The 25,717-nt window shown below is 38.7% G+C and overlaps 1 protein-coding gene across 1 annotated transcript in view; it reads left to right on the top strand.

The window, feature by feature from the left end:
- The first annotated feature begins 1,673 nt into the window (after positions 1-1,673).
- Positions 1,674-25,717, top strand: part of EPRS1 (glutamyl-prolyl-tRNA synthetase 1) — a 64,732-nt gene continuing 40,688 nt past the window's right edge. Inside the window, exons 1-12 of the mRNA XM_041722269.1 lie at positions 1,674-1,856; positions 6,247-6,331; positions 9,104-9,203; positions 10,098-10,254; positions 11,798-11,937; positions 13,699-13,793; positions 17,455-17,581; positions 18,291-18,483; positions 20,263-20,434; positions 22,604-22,837; positions 24,394-24,478; positions 24,886-24,945. Of these exons, the coding sequence (XP_041578203.1) occupies positions 1,811-1,856; positions 6,247-6,331; positions 9,104-9,203; positions 10,098-10,254; positions 11,798-11,937; positions 13,699-13,793; positions 17,455-17,581; positions 18,291-18,483; positions 20,263-20,434; positions 22,604-22,837; positions 24,394-24,478; positions 24,886-24,945 (1,494 nt within the window). The 5' untranslated portion in view covers positions 1,674-1,810. The remainder of the gene's footprint in view (positions 1,857-6,246; positions 6,332-9,103; positions 9,204-10,097; positions 10,255-11,797; positions 11,938-13,698; positions 13,794-17,454; positions 17,582-18,290; positions 18,484-20,262; positions 20,435-22,603; positions 22,838-24,393; positions 24,479-24,885; positions 24,946-25,717) is intronic.

The raw sequence follows: 25,717 nt of genomic DNA on the forward strand, positions 1-25,717 counted from the left end.
TCCTCCACACACACACACCTCCTCCTCCACACACACCTCTCACACACCCCCCTCTCCACACACACTCACACACACCTCCCTCCTCCACACACACACTCACACACAGCCTCCCTCCTCCCACACACACACACACACCTCCTCCACACACACTCACACACACCCTCCCTCCTCCACACACACACTCACACACACCCTCCCTCCTCCACACACACACTTCATACACACACCCTCCCTCCTCCACACACACACTCACACACGCCTCCCTCTCCACACACACACTCACACACACCCTCCCTCCTCCACCACACACTCACACACACCTCCCTCCTCCACACACACACACACACACCTCCTCCACACACACACACACACCCTCCCTCCTCCACACACACTCACACACACCCCCTCCTCCACACACACACTCACACACAGCCTCCCTCCTCCACACACACACCACACACACCCTCCCCTCCTCCACCACACACATCACACACACCTCCCTCCTCCCCCACACACACACCACACCCTCCCTCCTCCACACACACACACACACCACACCCTCCCTCCTCCACACACACACACACACAACACCCCCTCCTCCACACACACTCACACACAGCCTCCCTCCTCCACACACACACTCACACACACCCTCCCTCCTCCACCACACACACTCACACACACCCTCCCTCCTCCACACACACACTCACACAACACCCTCCCTCCTCCACACACCACTCACACACCCTCCCTCCTCCACACACACACTCACACACACCCTCCCTCTCCACACACCCACACACACCCTCCCCCCCTCACACACACTCACACACACCCCCCCTCCTCCACACACACACTCACACACACCCTCCCTCCTCCACACACACACACACACACCCCTCCCTCCTCCACACACTCACTACACACACCCTCCTCCTCCACACACACACTCACACACACCCTCCCTCCTCCACACACACAACTCACACACAGCCTCCCTCCTCCACACACACACTCACACACAGCCTCCCTCCTCCACACACACACCTCACACACACCCTCCCTCCTCCACACACACACACACACACACACACACACGCACACTCTCCTCCCCACAGAGGGTGTGAGGAGAAACCCGAGGACCCCGTGGAAGGCACGCTTGCAGAGTCCAGGCGAACAACCTCAACACAAAACCGGGCACCAGCCTTCAGAAATGCCTTTTACAAATAAACCCTCCTTAAGCATTATTTTCACCTACGAAACTAACTCTTGGAAATACGTTCTTCTTTTGAAAAACCACGAGGAAACACGAGAAAGGCCGCCCCAGCCCCAGCGCAGCCTCGGCCGTCAGTCTGGGGCGCACGCCTCCGCGACCCCGCGGTGTTTACAAACACGCGGCGCCACCCCGGGCAACCGCTCCGCTGGCGCGCCGCCCGGCCTCACGCCCACGCCTCACGCCCACGCCCGCACACGCTCGAACCGGTCTCACGACCTGCCCCTCGCTTTACGAAGTGTCGTAAATCCCGTTCGCTTCAGCGTCCCCGAGGCGCCACGTACGCCCTCCGGTCCCCAGGCGCAGAGGGGGCGGAGGCGGGGGCGGGGGCCTCGGGCGCCGCGGCGGGGCGGAGGCGGCGCACGGCGATGACGCACGCGGTGCGCCCCAAGACGGCGGCAGCCACGACGCAGGGGAGGGGCGAAGGCTGCGGCAGCGTCCGGCGCGCGCACACGTTGCAGCTTCTCGCTTTCGGCGGGTTCGGAGGGGTTCTGGCGGCCGTCGGGCGCGCTGACGGGCAGCCGCGGACCCGGGGCGATGGCGACGCTCTGTCTGACCGTGAATGCAGGAGACCCTCCGCTGGGTAAGGGGCCGAGGCCGCGGACCCGCGTGGGTTGCATCAGCCCGGGAGGGTGCGGGGCGGGGAAGGTCGCCGTGCCCGGCGTGGCGCAGTGGCGGCCGCGGTCTGGGGGAGTAGGCCCGCCCTCGCCCCGAAGCGGCTCCCGGAGGAGCTGTGCGCCCCGCGCCTCCCGCCCCGCGGCGCGCCGCTCCGCTCCTGAAGGCGGCTTCCCCTGGCGCGGAGGGAGGCGTGGTGTGAGCCGGGCCCCGCGGGCCCCCCCGCCTCGGACCTCTTCCCTCAGCCTGCCCTCCTCCCCCGGGCGTTGGAGATGGCTTGCCCTGCACACCTAAAGCGGCTCGTGGAAACACCGTTCGGAACTTAAAACCCCGTCGTCTTCTCGCCTCCTCTGTGAGCATTACGCCCTCCCCCCCCACCTTTCCTTAAGCTGCCTCTTCTCAGAAAAGATCTTCCATCCGCTTGACTGACTTTAGGATTCGCGGCGCTCCCGGGGAACAGGGCAGACGACCGTAGGAGCTGAGCTGAGGTTGCGTTTATTTTTTAATTAGTGGTGGCAGAGTAGTCGCTGGGACGCTCGGGTACACTGCGGCCCCGTGGGGTAGCCCTGCTACACACCCTTACGACGCGCGCCGCGCCTGAGCACCCGTCGGGTCTGTCACCTTCCTCATCACACGTTACATTCTACTTAGATCTGATTTTTTTTTTTCCGTGTGGCCGAGGTTGCTGGACATAGTTTAGAATTCCTGCCCCCCCCTTTTTTTTTTTACTTTGGGAAAAGAATATAAGTAGTTTGTTGGTCTCCTGTCTGTTAATGTGTATGCATAGTATAGACTCACGAGTACTTTAAAAAAAAATTTGTTTTTTGGAATTTTATTTTTAAGTAAGCTCTGCACCAGACATGGGGCTGCAAGTCAACGGCCAACATCAGGAGTCACCTGCTCTACCAACTAAGCCAGCCAGGCGCCCCCACAAGTACTTTTTTTTTTTTTTTAATGTGGGAGAAGGGCAGATCTTTACTTATTATTATTATTATTATTATTTATTATTATTTTTTTCTAATTCTTATTTACTCATGAGAGACACAGAGAGAGGCAGAGACACAGAGGGAGAAGCAGGCTCCAAGTAGGGAGCCCGATATTATTATTATTTTTAAAGATTTTATTTATTTATTCATGAGAGACAGGGAGAGAGAGGCAGAGACACAGGCAGAGGGAGAAGCAGGCTCCATGCACCGGGAGCCCGACGTGGGACTCGTTTCCAGATCTCCAGGATCCCGCCCTGGGCGGAAGGCAGGAGCTAAATCGCTGAGCCACCCGGGCTGCCCAGGGCAGATCTTTAGATGCAATTGGTCATATAGGCTTGACAAAATTACTCGTTACATTGTCAACTTCTGTGGTGTTCTGAGTCTTTTGGAATAAAACCCACAATTTAATAGCCATTTTAAATACTTTAGAGATGGTAAGGTTTTAGCATACTGGCTGCAGTAATTATGGGCTAACCTCACACACATCAATAAACTCTAAAAGAAATGGGCTTGCTCTTTGGGCTGGAAAGCACTAGGAAATGTGGTCTCATGGTTAAAAGCGAAAACATTTGGTTCCTGGAGACCTGGGTCCATTCCTGGTTGCCGAGCCATGGCAGGTTCCGTGTTTGGCTTCTCCCACCATTCCCTTGACTAAGAAAGGAGGAATAGGTTTTTTTTCTACCTAGGGTTGGTTGCCAGAAGTAAATGAGACTGTAGTCAAAATTCCTGACACATTTTAGATATTCCGTAGCTGTAGTTTTTACTAATATTACTTAGAAAATCCCCCATTTCCTTAGTGCATTAATAGAACTCGGGGTCCCATTCTGACTGTTCTGGAGGAGGATTATAAAGAAATTTATTGTCATTTTGAGCTGTAGACCAGTTTTAGAATATATGTATGTTTGTTTCTCCTCTCCTTTTTTAATTCGTCCCACTGTTTGATTAAAATATACACGTTTAAATCAATACAATTAGAGGAAACCTTTAGAGAAAGAGATTGCATTACTGGAATTTCCCTGTTTTACATGCATTCAGGATGTGAAGTTGTTTTTTTTTTTTTAATCTTAAAATAATTTCAAATTTAAAAGGTGCAAGGATAGAACAAAGTACATGTTTCCTTCTGTACCACTGGATAGCATACTGCAGATAATGATGCTTCAACATCAGGAATCCGCTAATGTTAACAGCTCTCAAGCAAGGAAACTCTTTATGTGACTTGACAGGACCATCAAAATCAGGAAGTACACATTGATACCATTCTTCCATTTAATGCACAGACCCTATTCATATCCCAACACTAATTGTTCCAGCAACACTCTCCTTAGTACAGGGATCAAAATCCAGAATCATGGCTTTGCACCTAGTTGTCATGTCTCTCCCGTTTCTCTCATTCTGTAATGTTTCTTCAATCTTTACTTGGCTTTCATAGCTTTGACCTCTCTGAAGACTAAAGACCACTTACTTGAATGTTCTGATCAGATCGTTTGATGTTTTCTTATGGTTATATTCAGCTACGCATCTTTGGCAAGAGTAATAAAGTGGTTCATTATTCTTCATTGCAATCCATTGAATTTGCATGAATTTGATTTTTCCTGTTACTGATGATCTAACCTTGATTACTTAAGATGGTGTCAGCCAGCTTTACACACTGCAAAGTTTTACCTTTGCATTTACCAGGCATTTTGTGGAGAGATGCTTTGGGACCATATCCACATTCCACTCAAACCTTTACTGGTTTCAGCATCCATTGATGCTTCCTGCGTAACTTGATTATTATTAAGAAGATGCCAAAAGATGACCTTCCGATTCTGCTGTTCCTTCTACATGTATTAGTTGGCATTTTTCTGTCAGAACATATTTTTCTTTACCATTAAAAAAATTCATAACAAAATGTACTCCGGTTATGGTGTGTATTATTTACTTTTATCCTTTTAATGTTAAAATTTTATTTTAAAAAATTAGTCTTGTTGAGTTATAACATGCATTTACTAAACTTCACTAATTTAAAATTGGCAAATATGTACAATAACCATTGCAATAATGACAGAGAATATTTCTCATTTTGGAAAGTTCCCTTATGCCCCTTTGCAGTCAGTTCCCTTTCCCTATCTCTGGTCCCTGATAGCCACTGATCTGCTTTCTGTCACTATTGTTTTGTTTTTTTCTAGAATTTCACATACATTGAATCATATCATGTATATTCTTTTGTATCTAGGTTAATGTTTTGGGATTCATCTATCTTGTTGCCTGTAACACCACTTCATACTTTTTATTTGCCAGTAGAATTTCATTGTAAGGATACACTACAACTAGTATCATTTACATTAGCAGTTACATTGCTACTGTTTGCCAGTGGGAGCCCCTCCAGGTTGGCCTCTGAGTCATTCTGGCATATCTGTTTGAGTATTTGCTTTCTGGCACAAAATTTTCTAGGTCTGTCTTGTACTTTCCCTGCCACAGCCCTGTTTCCAGTGGAGCTGGATATTTAGAAATCAGTATCTGGGTGCTGGTGGTCTGTGTTAACCAAATTTAAAGGGTAAAGGATTAATGAATCGATATAGGATATTTAGTAAGTGTTGAGAAGCAGATTATAAAGTGTTTTAGAGTTTGACTTCTGGACTGCCTTAGGCTTGCATTCAATTCCTCAGTGCCACATATTTAGTCAAGGATTTTGGGTTCATTATTTAATCTTTACAAGCTTCAATTTCCTCTTCTGTAAAACAGAGATAAAGATGTCTACCTCTTAAGATCACTACAAAGATTAAGAATTATAATAAGGTTGTAAAACAATTTAGCATGATGCCTGGTAATCACTCAGATGCTATAAACAATAGTTTTGTTTTGTTTTTTTTTAAACCTTTTTTTTTTTTTTTTTTTTTTATGATAGTCACACAGAGAGAGAGAGAGAGGCAGAGACACAGGCAGAGGGAGAAGCAGGCTCCATGCACCGGGAGCCCGACGTGGGATTCGATCCCGGGTCTCCAGGATCGCGCCCTGGGCCAAAGGCAGGCGCTAAACAGCTGCGCCACCCAGGGATCCCTAAACAATAGTTTTTAAACAAGGCATTATTCTCATTTCTTATCTCCTGTGGGAGGAAAAGATTTATTTCAAGACCCTTAAGTGGAAGCTGAACATACTCAAAATTAGCTGGACTATGCTAGTGAATAGTTTCTGATATATTATTTCTCCAAGACTAGAAGGTTATCCTTTCTGTTTATAGACTACTGGGGAAAAAGTTTACTTCTTGCAGGACTTAATAATGGTTTGTTGAGTCATTCTTACTGCTTTATGATTCAAGTTTTTTTTTTTTTTATGATTCAAGTTTTAAGTACTACATTGTTAATAAAAACCTTTTCATCTCATTACTTTTAGGAGCTTTGCTGGCTGTAGAACATGTGAAAGACAACATCAGCATTTCTGTTGAAGAAGGGAAAGAGAATATTCTTCATGTGTCTGAGTAAGTACTTTTATATCTGTTTTCAGTACTGAACACCATTTTTTAAATATTCAGAATCAGTGTTCTCTGTTTGATATGCTAGTTGGTAGATTGTAGAAAGAAGTATGATTTTTTTCCCTCATTTTTAAAAGAAGCATATCCAGACACTTGTATTTGTCAGCAAGCTATCTGATCCCACTTATAATCTAAAAGGAACTAGAGATGTACAGAAAGTTTTTTTTTTTCTTTTTACTTCTCTGTTTTTGCAGCATTCTACAATGAGCATATATCGTATGTTTTTGATGTATGGAAGATTAAACGTCTTTTTTTCTGGAACCCACTGAGAAGAATAAAAAGAACTGGAATGGGAGATATTATTTATCTTAATTTTAGTTTAATGAAACAGAAATAGGCACAACCTGGTTTCAGATTCTTTTAAGAATACTTTACCATGTAGTAAAACCTGAACCAAATTAAAAGAAGTTTTCAAGGGTATTCTCGAGCAGGATACAGATTTGAAATGTGTTTAAAAGATCAATAATAAACTGACAAAAAGACTTACATTGAGAAAGGGGCAAAATCCACAAAAACACATACTCAGACACACTCTTCTACTCCCCATCTTCTCCTTCCTCCCACTGTAGTTGTATCATAATTTTGGTTCGATTGCCGTTCAGTGTTTACACTGTAATGACTCCTCAAGTTTTATTCACTGCTGAGCCACATACCATGATTAGTTTGTGTATACAACTTTTACTTTTCCATGGAATAATTGTTTGTTTGCTTTGTTCTCTTCTAAAACCTCTCTGATTCCTGATGTTTTTTATGTTACTTCAGTAGTTTGTAGGAATATTTTCTTGTGATTCAGTATTCTGAAATTTCACAGTAATATGCTCTGGTATGGGTCTATTTTGTTGTTGTTAAGATTTTATTTTTAAGTAATCTCTACATCTGGTGTGGAGTTTGAACTCACAACCCCGAGATCAAGAGTCACCTGTTCTATTGACTGAGCCAGCCACATGCCCTATGTGGGTCTATGTTTAATCTGTTCCACTGGGTACTTGGTCCCCTTTGAATGTGAAAATTTGGAGAACCTTCTTTTTTGGAAAAATTAAAAAATTTTTTCTTTGATGGTTTTTTCTTCCTTTTTCTGACCTTTAAATGGATGTTGGGATTAAGTATCACCTTCATTATCCATCTGTTTTTTCTTTATTTTCTGGAGAGCTCTTCACTTTATCATCCTGTTTTTTTTTACTGAGTTTTCTATCTCTGCTATTATATTTTTAGTATTTAAGAGTGTTTTTTTTTTTTAAATTTTTTGAGTACTACTTTTACAGTATCCTGTTCTTGTTTTATGACTGCAATATATTTTTCATTGTTTAAAGGAAATTTATTTATTTACTTTTTAAATTTTCTTTCCCTTAATTTATCCAAGTTGTATTTTCCAGTGTTTATTTTGGTTACTAACTTTCAAGTTAAAAGCTTCCTTCAAATATTTGATAACTCCTGATGATCTCCTCAGATTTTGACAGGAATTTAAAGCTGTTTACAAGTTCTGACCTTACATCTGATAAAGATGTGTTAGCTTTGAGCATACTTTGGGATGGACTGAGCATCAGAGGGAACTTCTGATGTTATATCCTTAGTTATTTCTTCTTAGACCAATCAGATTATTCAGTGAAGACTTTCAGTCTCCTGTTTGGAAGGTAAAGAATTGATGCCAGAACATTTTGAGAGCTGAGGGTGGGAAGAAGGCTAGGGATCTCAGCATCTGGTATGTATACACACACATTCATTCTCCCAGTTACCTGCATAACCCAGCTCACAGCTATGCCAGATTTCCCCCAGTTGAGAGACCCTTTGTTTTACTCTTTAGAAAATAAAGCTTCAGTTTTTGCCAAGATTGAGTAAGGGGAGCAGTTGAGCAAAGCAGAATAGGGTTTGATGGATTCTGTTTCCCACTCCTTAGACTTGCCACCACCCCTCCTTGTTTTAGCCCCAGTTCACTCTCACGTCCATTGATTCATAAGTCTTCCATGGATTCTAAAATTCAGGTTGGTTGGTTTTCAGCTTTGTCCACTGCCCACTTAAAATCCAGTTTCTTCAGACCTGTTGAATCCATCTGCTGTCTAGCTTCTTAGACTGTATTGTTACTGTTTCTTCTCCTTAGTCTCTTTTTCCTTATGGGTGTGTGTTTAAAAAAAAATAATTTTGGGGGTAGCCTGGATGGCTCAGCGGTTTAGTGCCGCCTTCACCCAGGGCGTGATCCTGGAGGCCCAGGATCGAGTCCTGCATCGGGCTTCCTGCATGGAGCCTGCTTCTCCCTCTGCCTGTGTCTCTGCCTCTCTCTCTCTCTCTGTCTCTGTCTCTGTCTCATGAATAAATAAATAAAATCTTTAAAAACAAATAATTTTTTACAGAACAATTTTGATGGGATTTGATCTGTCCTCTTTACCTGGAAGTTGATGCAACCAGCCTCTTTATGAGTGTATATCCTTGACTTCTCTCCTTTTTGCTACCCCAGTTATATTTTCATATTTTCACCATTGAATAAATAGAAGGACAAAGCTTTATAGATAGTTCACTCTGAACTGAATTGTTGAATTTAGCTGAACATTCAGAACAGATTGGAATTTGATAGAAACAGTAAAGAATAAATAAGACTTTTTTTAACTGTAGTAGTAAATACATAGTAAACATAAGGTTTATATTTTTATGGTTCTTTGTAAGTCTCATAACTCCTACTGATTTGCTAGAGCTATGGTAATATTTTCTCTCATGCTTGTGTTCTAGGAATGTGGTATTCACAGACATAAATTCCATACTTCGCTACTTGGCTCGAGTTGCAATTACAACTGGGCTTTATGGCTCGAACCTTCTGGAACATACTGAGGTAAGGAATGAATTTTTCCTTAGGTTTGTTTTGCTTTGATTTATGTTTCTGTTCTTCTGGGAATTTTATTTTATTGTTGGCTTATGTGCTATTATTCTGTGTAAGGATATTAATGGAGTTTAGTGATAGACCTAGCTAAGAAAGTCTCCTCTTTTTTTAATTTTCAGAGGAAAAAATCAAACCTCATAGCTCCTAAGTTTGAACTTTTTTTCCCTCCTCTAAGTTTGAACTTTTAATCCCATACAAGCTGTCTGGTTGTGTCAGTGAGTGCTGTCTTCTTCCTAGATTCCTGGAGTTTCAAAGCTGGATGTGACTGTATAGATCATCTTCTGCAACTCCCTTAACTTTACAGATGAGGCAGCAGGCCTAGACAAAATAAGAGGTTTACCCAGGGTTACACTCATAGTTGGATCTCCTTTTCCTTTCTAGGTATATACTCTAATTATAGCAGCGGTAGATTAACTTCCAGTAGTCTGTTTCTAGTTATTTGTTTGTATTCAGCTCCAATTCTCCTGAATTTTATTTTTATAAAATTAAATATATAAGGAATAGTTTCCTAGGTATTTACTTTTAAATTTTGCAGGTGGATGAATCTGTTTGGCTAGGAATCACCTATTTGTTTTGATTAAGTGGGTTATTCCTTCCTGATGCTAGTTCTCAAATCTTTTTTCTTTTTCTTACCTGAAGTGCCCCTCTGTATCTCTGCAGAAAACAAAAAAACCCACAGGACTAGAGCAATGAAGTTTGTTTTTTAAAATGCCAGTTTAGATCTCAGGTAAATTAAATGCACATAATGGCAAATTCTATAATTTGAGGTAAGGTAGGCATGGTTCTGAGGTCATTTGCTTAAATCTAAACCTTGAGTTGTGCATTTCTTTTCTATTATGTCCACAGATTGATCACTGGTTGGAGTTTAGTGCTACAAAATTGTCTTCATGTAATTTGTTTACTTCTGCAATCAACGAGCTCAATCATTGCCTATCTCTGAGAACATACTTAGTTGGAAATTCCTTGAGCTTAGCAGATTTATGTGTTTGGGCCACCCTAAAAGGTATCAGTTATTCTTTCTGAAGAATGCTCTCTTTTTATTACTTGGTATTTTGCTGAATATGTATGCGTATTTCTACATATATACATATGTATATATCTGTGTGTGTGTGTGTGTGTGTGTGTGTGTGAGAGAGAGAGGAGGGGGGGTGGGTTGTGTATATAGAAAGTCATTTAGGACTTCCTTGGAAACGGATGACTGCCTTGGCTGTTTTATTCCTGTCCAGGTACAGGAATTCCCAATCCTTTGCTGTCACAAGAGGTCATCTCTCTCTCACTAACCCAGCTCCCTTCTGCTTGTAAAGCTGACCTTGGTCCTGCTTAAAAAAACCCTCATCCCATTTATATCAGCACCTCTCCTGTCTCAGCCATTCCTTTATTCCAGGCATTGTTGTCTCTGATTACTTGATAGGGGTGTCTGAATGTTTGAGGAGTGGTGTGGAGTGTTTCCTCTTGGAGGTCACGAATTCTTTTTTTTTTTTTTTTTTTTTTTTTTAGATTTTATTTATTTATTCATGATAGACATAGAGAGGCAGAGGGAGAAGCAGGCTCCATGCAGGGAGCCTGGTGCGGGACCCGATCCCGGAACTCCAGGATCATGCCCTGGGCCAAAGGCAGGCGCTAAACCGCTGAGCCACCCAGGGATCCCACAAATTCTTTTTTCTATGACTTGTTGGCAACAGGATGAGATTATAGGATTGATGAGAGATATAAACAGGACTTGAATTTTGTTAATTTTCTTTAAAAAAAAAAAAAGCAAAAATGCCAGATTTTATCATTCTTTAAATCTGCATTTTATGGTTTGTTTGTTTGTTTTAATGTTGTGTATACTATTTTTGTGGCTAAAACTTCTCCAAACTTAATTACATTGTTAATAATAACCAACATAAAATGAAGGTCTTTTCTGATTAGATGTTTTCATGTATAGGTTTGACATTTTTGTCTTTTTAAAAATTTTTTGACTTAAATATTCATGAAAGGAAGATAATATCTTAAGGATGTAACTTCGTGATATTAAAGAATTGAATTTTCCTTCAGTGCCTGCTTTTGATATTACTTCTGAAGAAATGAGCTGCATCTTGATCTTGATTTCTATTTTTTTTTCTAGTTGACCTACTTAAAGCCTTTCCTTCATTGTGAGATATGGCATTGGCCTTATAGTGGGGGTGTGGTGGTGGTGAGGGCAGGATATAATATTCACTTCAGTGAGTTGAACTGCAGAAATATTTTTAACTTACTTTTGTCCTGTAAAGCATATTAAAGTATTAGAAAACATTTAAATGTATACCTAGATTGTAATTTTTTCATTATAGAAGCACATCTCTCTTTTTTTTTTTTTCTTTTAAAGTGGGCTCCACGCCCAACATGGGGCTTGGACTGAAGACCCTGGGATTAAGAGTCAATATGCTCTATGGACTGAGCCAGCCAGGCACACCTATAGAAGCACAACTTTAGGCCATCTCATTTACTTAAATTAACTACAGCTAGAACTTTGCTTATAAAGTTGTGGGTTTACTGAATGGTTTTAAAATTATATTTGCTATTAGGAAATGCTGCATGGCAGGAACAGTTGAAACAGAACAAAGCTCCAGTGCACATAAAACGCTGGTTTGGCTTTCTCGAAGCCCAGCAGGCCTTCCAGTCTGTAGGTACCAAGTGGAACGTTTCAGCGACCAAAGCTAAAGTGGTAAGCTTTTTTGATGCTGATATCTTAGTCTGTTTGAGACCGTAGAGCAGAATAGAAAATTATTCCTATTCGTAGTTAATTTTTTTCCTACGTGAAAAGGAATCTTTTTGGAAAGAACTTCAGAATCTGTTAAGTCTTGGCTTCCTTTAAGTGTTTAACTTCATAAAGCTTTAATCTTTGTAATTATATGTCTAAAATATCATGATCATCCAGTGTATGTCTCTTAGGAAATCCAAACTCAAGGTAACTAAAATCTCATTATTTATAGCTATATGATGAATTTTTTTTCCCACTCTACTGTTTGTTCATTTTTGACCTTTGAGTGTTGGGCTTCTGCAGAGCCTTTTTGTTGATTCTCTACGAGAATGTGATATAGAGTCCAGTACAAAAGGTTCTCTTCCCCAGCCAGAGTTTATCTATTATGATCTGTTTCACACATATAGTAAAGTTTTTGAAAGGTTTTCCAATGCAGTAAAATTTGAAAACTACTGCCTGCTTGGACAAAGACACCAGAGTCCAGTCAGTGGTTTTGGCTAAAAATCGTCACTCACCTTTCACCATTTTTCCCATGTAATCAGTCATCAAGTTTTCTTCTTTTCATACCTATCGATAATGTTTTCTGTCTCAGTTACTACTGGTTTTTATTTATTTATTTATTTATTTATTTATTTATTTATTTATTTATTTATTTTTATTTTTTAAATTAATTTTTTTTTTAAATTTTTATTTATTTATGATAGTCACACAGAGAGAGAGAGAGAGGCAGAGACATAGGCAGAGGGAGAAGCAGGCTCCATGCACCCGGAGCCCGATGTGGGATTCGATCCGGGGTCTCCAGGATCACGCCCTGGGCCAAAGGCAGGCGCTAAACCGCTGCGCCACCCAGGGATCCCTTAATTAATTTTTATTGGTGTTCAATTTACCAACATACAGAAAAACACCCAGTGCTCATCCCGTCAAGTGTCCACCTCAGTGCCCGTCACCCATTCCCCTCCAACACCCGCCCTCCTCCCCTTCCACCACCCCTAGTTCGTTTCCCCGAGTTAGGAGTCTTTATGTTCTGTCCCCCTTCCTGATATTTCCCAACATTTCTACTGGTTTTTATTGAAGCCTCATTACCCCCTGCTTGATTTAATACCACAATCTCATCCAAAGTCTTTCTCTTCTAGTTCAGCCTCTGCATTGTCCTGGGTATTGTTTTAGAAAATGCAAATAAATGGTCTCGTTACTCCTGGGATTTCCTCACTGCCTAAAACCTAAAAGCACGTTTTTAAGGGGCTTCATATTTTGGGCCTTGGCAACAGTTTCGGCTTCCTGGCCCACCCATTCCACGTGCATTTCTAACTTTTCATGAGCAATCATACTGTCTTTGTGTTTTACTTGTGCTGTTGTTCCTTTTCTTAGAATTAAGACTCTTACACATTCTGCATTGGATATATTTCCACACATTTTTTTAAAGTCCAACTTGATTCTGACCTCCTTTTAAGCTTTCCCTGATGACTTTAGAGGCTGTTGGTTAACTTCAACTGACTGCTTTAACAGCACTCTATAAGTATATATGTATATTTCTATTAGCAGTATTTGGTTTTATTTACATCCTTCCCAAGGTTTTGGGTCCTCAAGTGCAAGGACAGTGTTCTAGTCATCATTTGTCTCATAACCGTCCCTCACACATAGTGGCTACTGAGTATTTGTTGAATGAATGTATTCTTAAACATTTAATGATAGAACTGTATTTGTTGTTTCTGTTCTGCTTTTCAGACACCTGAGAAAAAACAAGATGTTGGGAAATTTGTTGAGCTTCCAGGTGCTGAGATGGGAAAGGTTACTGTCAGATTTCCTCCAGAGGCTAGTGGGTAAGAAAATGTAACTTGTAATTACAGTGGAATAATATTTAGTGGAAAAGCATAGAGATAGTTCAATACTTTTAATGTTTCTAGATTGCTAATATAGAAGAAAATAAAATTTTGATGATGGGAATCAAAATTCTAAACATCTTAATACTCTATTATTGACAATTAATGTTAATGTATTAAATTTGTAGTTTTAGCTTATTAATTAGATAATGTTGTTTTATCCCAGAGAGAACTTTAAATAGAAAAATACCCATAAATAGCCTTAAGTATTGTTTACATTTTGAGATTTTTAGGCTCTCATTTAATAAGGATTTGTATTTGTACCTGGAGCAGTCCTTTAAGCAGAAGTTATGATAGAATTATTTTTTACTTATTTATTTTTCCTTTTCTGGAATAAAGATAGGGGCCTCCTGAAAAGCCTATTCCTTTTCCGTTCTTTCTATTGTCAGCAGGTTTCCTAGCCCCTTTTCACTTTGAGCACCAATAGAAAATAATAACATTTGAATAGTTCTTTAGAGAAATAGATTGTTCTGGCTGGCAGCTACCAGCCTGGGGCTGCCTGGGGCTTTGCCCAGCATTGCCCAAGGCTGAGGGGAGTCCCCATTTACACATGCGTCAGCTTCTCTGCGCATGCTGGATAGGATTGTAATAACACCCTTCCAGTGATAGTGATAATAATACAATAAAATGGCTGTTATTAAGGTGATTGGCCTCAGGAACTTAACCATTAGGAAAGTATTATGCCATATTTGGTAAGTGAGGTGATTTTGTTTCCCAAGTTTTTTTGTTTTTGTTTTTTTTTAAGATATTATTTACTTATTCATTCATGAGAGACAGAGAGAGAGAGAGGCAGAGACACAGGCAGAGGGAGAAGTAGGCTCCATGCAGGGAGCCCAGTGCAGGACCCGATCCCGGGTCTCCAGGATCACGCCCTGGGCTGAAGGCAGCGCTAAACCGCCGAGCCACCCAGGGATCCCCTCTGCAATTTTTTAATATTAGATTTTGTTTTCTTTAGCTAAATTCTTAGCCATTTGTGATGAGTGGAATGTGTAGGCAATAGGGAGTAGCAGATAAGGAAAAAAACATTTTAACTGTGTTTAATAGTTCTCCACAAACTTTTCATAAGTGCCATTGACAGGAACATCAGTTTTAGGATTCCACATTTTCTCTCTACTTTTTTAAGTTTGTTGTTCTAGGCAGTGAGGTAAAGGATAGATGGAACTAACTAGTTTCTAATGTGCTAGAGTACATTTGTCTGCCATAATTATGTCAATTTCAGAGACCATGCTTTTGGCCAAATACAGTTTTGCGATTTAGAATATAAATTGGTATTCAGGTGTTTTTTATTTTTTTTGTTTTTGTTTTACTATTCATAATTTTTATTGTATCCCTTTATACTACAAAGAATTTTTAAAGTTTTTTTTTTTTTTTTTTAAAGATTTTATTTTTAGGTAATCTCTACACCCGGCATGTGGCTTTAAATTTACACCCTTTAGATGAAGAGTTGCATGCTCTACCAACTGAGCCAGCCAGGCTCCCTCTTTTAATTTTTCTTTTTAGTCATTTTATTTTTCTGTGTCTTTCATGAAAGGGCAGAAGGCTTGACTTTTGTCTTTTTCCTTATTCTTAGCTGACATATATAGCATCTCTTATGTACAGGTATTACCAAGCATTCTACAGTGTTATAATTCTAACAGCCCTGTGAGGAAAGCACTTTAATATCTGCATTTTACAAATGATTTCAGAAACTGATTAATATTTTGGTAATTTGCCAAACTCAAACTTGTGTTATCTGGCTCTAGAGTCCAATTTGACTTAAAATTCTGCCTATGTCTGTTATGTGTGGCAGAAACCTAATTTGGTATTTGTACTGACAGTAGCATACATCTTTTCTTTGGCTAATCTGATACAAGTTTTCTCTTGAGCTGATTATTTTAGTTACCTGGTGAATATTTTATAGTCCTGTTAGCTTTCTTGGCCTCATAGAATTGTTAGAACCACATACATTTCAGATTCAGAAATAAAATCTTTAGCATAATGGTTTGATTTCCTCACCCTCCTAAATTAATTCCTTTATATAAAGCCAAGCACACTAACTGTCATATAATATGGGTAGTGATTATTTGTGATTAGTGTCAGTGATTATTAGTTTGTTGGGTTTTTCCCCTCTTTCTAATAATGATGGGTATAGCATGATACAGGTATAACTTTCAAAAAAGACTGCAGAAAGTATTACTGTTTCTTTCTTGGAACTCACAGTCATTTATTTTATTTTTGGCAAACATTTTGTTTTTAGAATAGTTTTAATTTACAGAAATAATGTAGTCCAAAATGTTCCCACACACATTGCACCCAGTTATCTGTAACCCAGTTATCTGTTAACATCTTATACTAGTGTGGTACCTTTGTCACAAGTGGTGAGCCATTACTGATATATTATTACTATTACTAAACGCCATACTTTTTTTGGAGTTCATTTGTTTTTCCCTAATGTCCTTTTTCTGTTTTAGAATCTCATCTGGGAAACCAGTAACAGCCTTTTATTTTATGCAGAAAGTTTTGAATAACCCTAAATGCATTACTTTGTACTTGTCTGTGTTAACCTGTGCATAGAAACATTTGTTAACATTGAGCCATCAATCTAGAATGCTGCAGGAATTTTAAAACATGGATTGATTTAAAAATTGATGTGAAGATTTACAAGGAGTTGTATTTTCCCCTCCCCTGTTGACAACAGTTGAGATCAGATTGGCATGAAACTAGGAGACTAGCACAGTGGGACCGTGGCTGTCATTATTAGGGGAAAACTGGTAAAAATTCGTGAGAACTGATTATTAAAACTTCCTTGTTTCATGCCGTGTTTGCTGCCTGGGAGAGGGTACTTTCAACAATGGTGGCATAGGATACTGTTTTTTACACACTTCACTGATAGAGGAGAATGTTGATACAGAATATTATCAACAGTGCCTGTGACATATTTTATTCCTTGTAATTACCAACTGCTTGTAGGAACAGAATAGTGTTTTCATAGATTGTGATTCATGGAGCATTGGTACTGGAATGTCCTTTAGTTAAAATCCTTTTATGTTGGCTTCTGAGAAAACTGATGTTTTGAGAAGTACGTGGCTCTTGTGCAGCCTCCTGATCCTCATGTGCCCTTTCGTGGAGTCCTTATATGGCAGTGGTGACCTCAGAAATGCCTCTCGCTGGCCTGCGTGAGGTGGGTGCTCAGTTTTCAGTAGCACCAAGTCTTAGTGAAGAAGGTACACTCCTGAGTAACACTGGAAGCCGTTTTGGAAGCAATATTCCTCTAACTAAATGACTAGTCATTTCCTCTATAAGAAAAAAGATTTTCCTTAAGATTGTTTTGTTTTTGTTTAGTTTTTTTTCCTCAAGGTTGTAATGTTAACAAATAACTTGTCCCTTTGTGAGATTTTACGTATAAAATTGTTTCTTGTGATTATTTTATAAATGTTGTAGTCTTTTTCTTCCTGTGAGGGTCAGATTTTCTATCGCAGTACTTTTTTATTAGAAAATAAAATATGACTGGAGTACCAACTAGAAGGATTTTTGTTTAGTTCTCATCTCCTCAAAAAGGTTAAGTTTAAGTATTTAGTTAAAACATGTTAATGAGTTTCTTTGTGAAATGTTTTTGTTTTAGTTACTTACACATTGGGCATGCAAAAGCTGCTCTTCTGAACCAGCACTACCAGGTTAACTTTAAAGGGAAACTGATCATGAGATTTGATGACACAAATCCTGAAAAAGAAAAGGAAGATTTTGAGAAGGTAATTAAAGGTGTAGTGATGACCCTTTGTCAGAAAAGTTAATTAAAATTAGTTGGTGACCTGATACCTTCATGGTATGAGAGTAAATTTTGTTCTCGTAGCTGCTTATTTCCTTCATCTGTATATTCTGTGTCTGAGACCTAAATCAAGCAATATTGAGCTCCTATACCAAAAAACTTCAATTTGTTTTTTTCTTCCTCAATTGTATAATTTACCAAAATGTGCTATATTTTTCTGTAAGTACCAATTTCTTAAATGAATTGGTCATTAGAGGTAGGTTTCCTTTTTGTCATATAATTGTAAGTATATGAATGAAACAAGCACTAAGTAGGCATTGGAAAATTGGGGAAGTTTCCTAGCCTCATTTATCCTCTTTATTCAGAAGTACTGCAATATATTCAAAGAGAGGGCAAATGAATGTCAGTATGACCAATAATAACCAGTTTTCCAGAGTAAATGAAAAGCTCCATCATGAGATCAGCTTTCTCAGCTGAAAATTTGGAGACTAATATAATGAATATCTTTTTTTTCCTTGTCTGATCTAATATACAACTTGCACAACCATTTTCAGGCTTTTTTTTTTGTGTGTGTGTGTGTGTGTGTGACTGATGGTGTATTATTACATTTACCCAAATGCAGTATCAAGGATTGCAAATACACAAGAAAATGCAAAAGATAAGTTGATGGTTATTTTGGATTCTTTTTGCAGGTTATCTTGGAAGATGTTGCAATGTTGCATATCAAACCAGATCAATTTACTTACACCTCGGATCATTTTGAAACTATAATGAAATATGCAGAGAAGCTAATTCAGGAAGGGAAGGCTTATGTGGATGATACTCCTGCTGAGCAGATGAAAGCAGAACGTGAACAGAGGATAGAATCCAAGCATAGAAAAAACTGTAAGGCACATTTAGTGTTTTGTATTTTAATTGATGGGCTTCTATTCTGCGTCTTTAGTAGAAGAAGACTTATATGAAAGATGCTGGTTTGAGACATTTGGGAGTATAACTCATGTATTAATTCATCACAGATTTCTTTTTTCTTTATCATTTTCACATAGTTATTGTTGGCATCACAACCACATGCAAAATGTGTGTGCCATCTTTTGCATTGTATTCATTCCATTTGAATGGTTACTTCTGCAACTTTTTGTAGTTCTCCAAAAGAGAACTTAGTCTTTCTATAAAATGTTTGATGATCATGTTATTAGATCCAAATCTTTTTAGCATGTGGGTAAATGTGAATATAATATTTAAACTTGGTATTATTCTGTATCTCAGAAGTATTACTTAATGAAAAAGCATATCTTTTTTATTCATTACTTGTCCCTTGAACTACTAAATAGGGCTATTTTCATTCCACAGTTACAGTGCCATAATTTCCACAATACTGTATTTAAATCTTGTTTTTTATTATTTTATTTATTCATGAGAGACACAGGGAGAGGGAGAAGCAGGCTCCATGCAGGGAACCTGACATGGTACTTGATCCAGGGTTTCCAGGATCAGGCCGTGGGCTGAAGGTGGTGCTAAACTGCTGAGCCACCCAGGCTGCCCAATACTGTATTTAAATCTTGGGAAGTGTATAGTAAATTCAGATAGTTACAGAAGTCTTTATCTCTCTTTTTAAAGTTTCCCTACATTTTCAAAGATAGTTAACAACTGTACTTTTAGACCTCATTTGATTTTTTGAGGGCAGGTAAAGTTTCCATTATATCTTAAGGAGCTTCCACGGAGAATCATTATGTTATTTCTTTCCTACCACATGGGGCAGGTTTTCAGTATTCTCACACAAATAGAACTATAGCTACTTGGAACATAGAATTCTTTTTTTCTGGGATTAAACTTGTGCCATTGTTTTCTGTGATCTCTCATGTTTTTTGATCTAAGAGTCTTCTGCTTTCCACGAGAATGACTGACAGGGCTTTCAGGGAGCCCAGGGTCAGGCTCATAGCCCAAGCTGGGTTCTTTACCTGGTGGTGCGCTGTAGTGCTGATGTCCTGTGGATCAGGCCAGTCTGGCTTGTCCACTGGGCATTAGGTGGCAAAGGGACAGAATGCTTCTGCCTCAAATGCAGTGTTAAATTTGAGGGGGTCAAGGGCTGGCCAGTTGTGTCTTGGGAAAATGAGAAATGCAGGATGAGAAAAACCTTCAGGCCTCATGGTTTTCTCTCTTGCCCTTAATCAGTACTTCATCAGTGGAATGTATTGATTTGACTTCTGAAGACATATTTATAGAATATTCTTCGTAAATGTTTTGTGAGACTTCCTCATAAAAAAATAATGCATTTATTCTTCATACCAGATGTTAGAACTATTATAGTACTTTTATTTTTTTTTTTAATTTTTTTTTTAATTTTTATTTATTTATGATAGTCACAGAGAGACAGAGAGAGAGGCAGAGACGTAGGCACAGGGAGAAGCAGGCTCCATGCACTGGGAGCCTGACGTGGGATTTGATCCCAGGTCTCCAGGATCGCGCCCTGGGCCAAAGGCAAGCGCCAAACCACTGTGCCACCCAGGGATCCCTATTATAGTACTTTTAAACAAGTGGGGTGTACTTATAATATATAAGTAGAATATGAACATTGGTATCAAATTATGAGACTATTAATATAATTTGAATTCAACTAGATTAGTAATACATTAGATAAACTATAATATAATTATCATTTTATAGCTGTTGAGAAGAATCTGCAAATGTGGGAAGAAATGAAAAAAGGAAGCCAGTTTGGTCAGTCCTGTTGTCTTAGAGCAAAAATTGACATGAGTAGTAATAATGGATGTATGAGAGATCCAACACTTTATCGCTGTAAAATTCAGCCACATCCAAGAACTGGAAATAAATACAAGTGAGTATGTCTCTTTAATTATGCTCGGTAGCCTACTATGATTTTGCTTTGATGAGATGATCTCTGTAAAACAGAGTAGATGCAGAATAGTCAGGAGACCTGGATCTTTGTTCATCCACAGATTAATAACTTGGTACAGCATGTAACCTAATCTCTTGGCCTGTTTACTCACCTGTTGATTAAGATTATGCTAGTTTAATTCTAAGATCCCTTTCATCTTATAAAAGTCCTTCAGTCTGCCTAAAGTTGCTTTTTATGTATTGATTAGGTTTACTGTAGTGTATATCTTTAGAAGACCTTTTTCTTCCTCTGATGAATTTGGATTCTCTTGGGCATAAACTGATTCACAAAAGTAAATTGAAAATATACAGAAATTTAAACAACATAGGAAAGTATCATATGTCTTTTGTCTAGTTTTGATTAGTAGTTTTTTGTGTGGGTTTTCAGTTAATGATTTTTTTCTTTAAACGAGTTCCCCTCCCATGTTAATTTACTTTCATTAAGTAAAGTAGAATATATTTTTTATACTTTGAAGAAGCCTACTACATATAAATGCTGAATCAACACTTTTGAAGAGATTAGGGAATGTAAATAGTAACCTGTTTAGCTAATGTAACTTTCTTTAAATTTGTGGATGTAGTTGTGTGTGTGTGTCCATATATAGACATTCACCTTATATATATGGCTACAGGTGTATATGTTAGAGTCTTCCCTTTGTAACAGAGCTTTTTCCTTATTTTATTAAGTAAATACTTTGAATACATTTGGAAAAATGATTTTGGATACCCATTTTTACACATTTTCAGTATCAAATAATTGCCAAACATAATAGAGTAGTATTTTAATGAAGTATCCTAAAAATTAGAAGACATGATGCAGTATTTTGTTGTTAAAATTCAAAGTGTTTGTGCATTATTTTAATCATGAATTGTTTTAACACTATTCCATCATAAATGGAATTTTAATTAATGGTTTTTTTCCTCTCCTATTTATCAGAGAAGGAAATGCTTTGTTCTTAAATTCATTTAATTACAGGAGATTTAAGCTTTGGCATTTACTCAAGTGTGAGATTAATTAAGATATTGAAAAGCTAAAAATACTCTTGAATTATGATGTACAGTTGACTCTTAAACAAGGCAAGGATTCAGGATGCTGACTCCCCCTATGCAGTGAAAAATCTATGTAACTTTTGATCCCCAAAAGTTTAATAGTCTCCTGTTGACCAGGAGCCTTACTGATAACATAAACACCAAGTTAGCACATATTTTGTATGTTATGTATATTATAATATTTTACTCAAAATAAGCCAGAGAAAATGTTATTTAAAAAATCATAAGAACAAAAAAAAAATCATAAGAACACATTTGTAGTACTGTACTGTATTTATAAAAATCCATGTATCAGTGGACCCATGCAGTTCTAATTTGTGGTGTTCAAAGGTCAACTATATATTGCTTATTGCCTCCTACCATACTATGTATTGGTCGTTACAGAAATATGATTGTAGAATTTGCTGTGCCAATACCCAGTTGTCCATTAAATTGCAAATTTGCTTTTTTGTTTGAATATTGTGTGGGTTAACTATTATCCTCAAAGACTGATAATATCTTGATATGCTTTGAATATTAATACTATACGTCATAAAACCTATTGATTTTTTTTTTTTTAAGATTTTACTTATTTATTCATTAGAGACACTGAGAGAGAGGCAGAGACAAAGGCAGAGGTAGAAGCAGGCTCCATGCTGAGAGCTTGACGTGGGACTTGACCCTGGGTCTCATTGATCACACCCCAGGCTAAAAGTGGTGCTAAACCGCTGAGCCACCCGGGCTGCCCAAACCTGTTGATTTTTAAGAAATTCCTAACATCTAGGGAATTTCTTTCTTTCTTTCTTTTTTTTTTTTTTTAAAGATTTTATTTATTCATGAGATACAGAGAGAGAGAGGCAGAGACAGAAGCAGGCTCCATGCAGGGAGCCCAACGTGGGACTCGATCCTGGGTCTCCAGGATCATGCGATTATGCCCTGGGCTGAAGGCGGCGCTAAACCACTCAGCCACCCAGGCTGCCCTAAGGAATTTATTTCAAGTTACTATGGCTGCTTATAATGTTTAAGATGAAAAGGGTAAAATGCTTCATTTTGGTTTTTAATATATCCTTTTTTTTTCCAGTGTTTATCCGACATATGATTTTGCCTGCCCCATAGTTGACAGTATTGAAGGTGTTACACATGCTCTGAGAACAACAGAATACCATGACAGGGATGAACAGTTTTATTGGATAATTGAAGCCTTAGGCATAAGAAAACCATATATTTGGGAATATAGTCGACTAAATCTCAACAACACAGTGCTCTCCAAAAGAAAACTGACATGGTTTGTCAACGAAGGATTGGTAGATGGATGGTATGTTTACTGTTAACTAGAATTGAGAGGACGTAACAACATGGTATATCAGTGATTTTAAAACTGTTTTGAGGGATGGGGAGGGTGAATGGGAGGAGGTGGAATGAGTGGGCCTTGAGGGTTTCTGGTCTTTACCTTTTTTCCATCCAGCCCATCAGGTCCCTGAGTCCCCCTATCCCTCCCCTTTATTTTAATGCTACAAACACGGAGTGCTCATTTGGATCCTGGTGCATGGGAATGAAAAACACACAAGGGCATATTCTCTGCAGATCTTAGCATTTTGTAAAAAAGTGTTGTGCCTTTGGTCTTTTATATATCTGGTTACCATTCTTCATATTATTCTGAGGCTCTGAGGCTTTTCCTTTCATCTGGGTCCCAAGAATGCCAAAAATCACCTGAGTTGAGGTGAAGACATAAAGGGTCTCTGCCTTGGTGGTGAAGACCCACCTTTTGGAACTTTTGGTTGCCCAGAGGACTCACCATCTAGGAAAAAGTTTGCAAATCTTTGTAGCATATTAAAAACCTAAATGAGATTTCTACAAGAAAGAGGACTATAAAAATTAAAGTCATCTTGTAGCCATGTATCTGCCAGTCTAAATGAAATCTGTTCGGATTAGGTACCATGCTGGATAAGTCTAAGAATATTTTTTATCTGAATTAACAAGAATGTATATATTAGTTTCTTTTTTTTTTTTTTTTTTTTAAATATGATAGTCACAGAGAGAGAGAGAGGCAGAGACACAGGCAGAGGGAGAAGCAGGCTCCATGCTCCGGGAGCCCGATGTGGGATTCGATCCCGGGTCTCCAGGATCGCGCCCTGGGCCAAAGGCAGGCGCCAAACCGCTGCGCCACCCAGGGATCCCTATATATTAGTTTCTATTAGCATCACAGAATATTTTTTATCTGAATTAACAAGAATGTATATATTAGTTTCTATTAGCATCACATGATTTATTAAGTATTTGTTCAATAATATGTATTTTATACTGGTTTATTGTGGAGCTGAATTTGATAAAGGGCAAATTTATCTTGGGCTCTAGGCAAAGGATTCTATAGCAGACTTAGTAAAGTTTGCAAATTTCTGCAGTTATTAGTGTTAATAACTAATGTATAAATAACTATCTTTTACAGCCCAGAGGGCTTTGTACAGTTTATTCATACGTGGATACACGATACCATCTCTTATCTGATTCTTGTGGTCGTATGTAGAATATAGAGGGCCTTGAATAGTTGTTAAATAAAAAGCAAATCAGAATGTTTTAATGCATAGCTTTTCCATATTTGAAGATGTTTCCTTTGTATCTTTTTGAAATGTGCTTTTATTTTTTCTAGTAGTGCATTTATTTTACTGCGTCATATTTGACTAGTCAGCAGTTTTCCTTTTCCATGAATTGTGGGCTCGCTGATACTATGATCTACCCACTTATTATATAAACAACTCTTATTCAAATATTTCCAAAGCTGACTACAATTTTTTCTTTAAGGTATTTTGTTTTTCCTGTGTTTGTACATTTAAAAAGATCTTCTTGGTACTTAAAAATTTCCCTATTTCCCAGGGATGACCCAAGGTTTCCTACGGTTCGTGGTGTGCTCAGAAGAGGAATGACCGTTGAAGGGCTGAAACAGTTTATTGCTGCTCAGGTGACCTACACTTTGGTTTCCAGCTTCTCTGTTTGAGTTTTCAAGTCTCATTAATATCCCTTTAGTCTCTATTATTTCTGTTCATTCTATTCCTTGTTCCTTATAATGCAAGGGCAGATTTTTTTTTTTTAGGAGTATGTTTATAATAGTAGAAGACTGAGAATGTCCTGTGCTGGTAAGCGGAAGTGGGACAAAGGCAACAACCTGTAGCATTTTTATCTAGTGAAATATATGGTTCTTGACTCTGGCTCTTCAGGGTAACACAATGAGTTTGTGCATACTAAGCTTTGTATTCCAAAGATAGTAAACTTTGAAGTATTTTGGGTTTTTTTTCCTAACATACTTAGCTTAAATTGTCTAATGAATACCTTTTGCCTTTTTAAGTCATTTTATCATTGATTTTCTAGGGCTCTTCACGTTCAGTTGTGAACATGGAGTGGGACAAAATTTGGGCATTTAATAAAAAGGTACATATTTTGACTCTTGGTCCTCCTTTCTTGTGCCTAAGTCCTGAATAATATATGTACATGAATCATTAGTGTGTTCATTGTAGAGAAAACTTTGTGAAGAACGTTACCATTTTGTAGACCATCAGGAAAATGGAATGTTTTCCTTTCTTAAACCTATAAAGACCATTAAGCCTGTTAGCTAAATCAAACAAGTCACAGTGATTAAAACAAATAAACTTGGAGTTAATGGGGAAAGGTAACAGTTTTTTCCTTAAATCTTTTATGAACACTGCATTTCATTTTTCTGCTTTCAAGCTGCGAGCTCTCTGTAAGAAGGTATTACTTAATGCTTTTATTTGCCTTACTTAGCACATAGCTTTTAGCATATTACATGTTATAACCTGAGATGTTATACAGCTTTGAAGCACAATCACATTTATATAAAGCACTTACTTATACAAATCCATTGAAAATGCATTATTCCTAGTTTTCAAAAATATGTCCTCTAGTTTTCTTAGTGGCAAAGGGAAGATTTGGCTAACTTCATTCCACTGTTCCCTTGTGTGCTGAGAGGACAGAGTTTTAAAGTTGTGTGTTTCACCGAGTTGTATTGAAGTTTCACTAATTATAATTCCTGTGACTTCTTGAATCTAGCTTTTTTTTTTTTAACTGTTTCTTAAATGAAAGTCAAATAAGGAATACTGCATATTGACATTGTAATTACTAATTGGAAGCAGATGCTTAGACACTATAATAAGGCAAATCATTAAAATGCCGTGTTTTAAACCAT

The sequence above is a fragment of the Vulpes lagopus genome, chromosome 11, assembly GCF_018345385.1.
Source record: "Vulpes lagopus strain Blue_001 chromosome 11, ASM1834538v1, whole genome shotgun sequence".
Taxonomy (NCBI): domain Eukaryota; kingdom Metazoa; phylum Chordata; class Mammalia; order Carnivora; family Canidae; genus Vulpes; species Vulpes lagopus.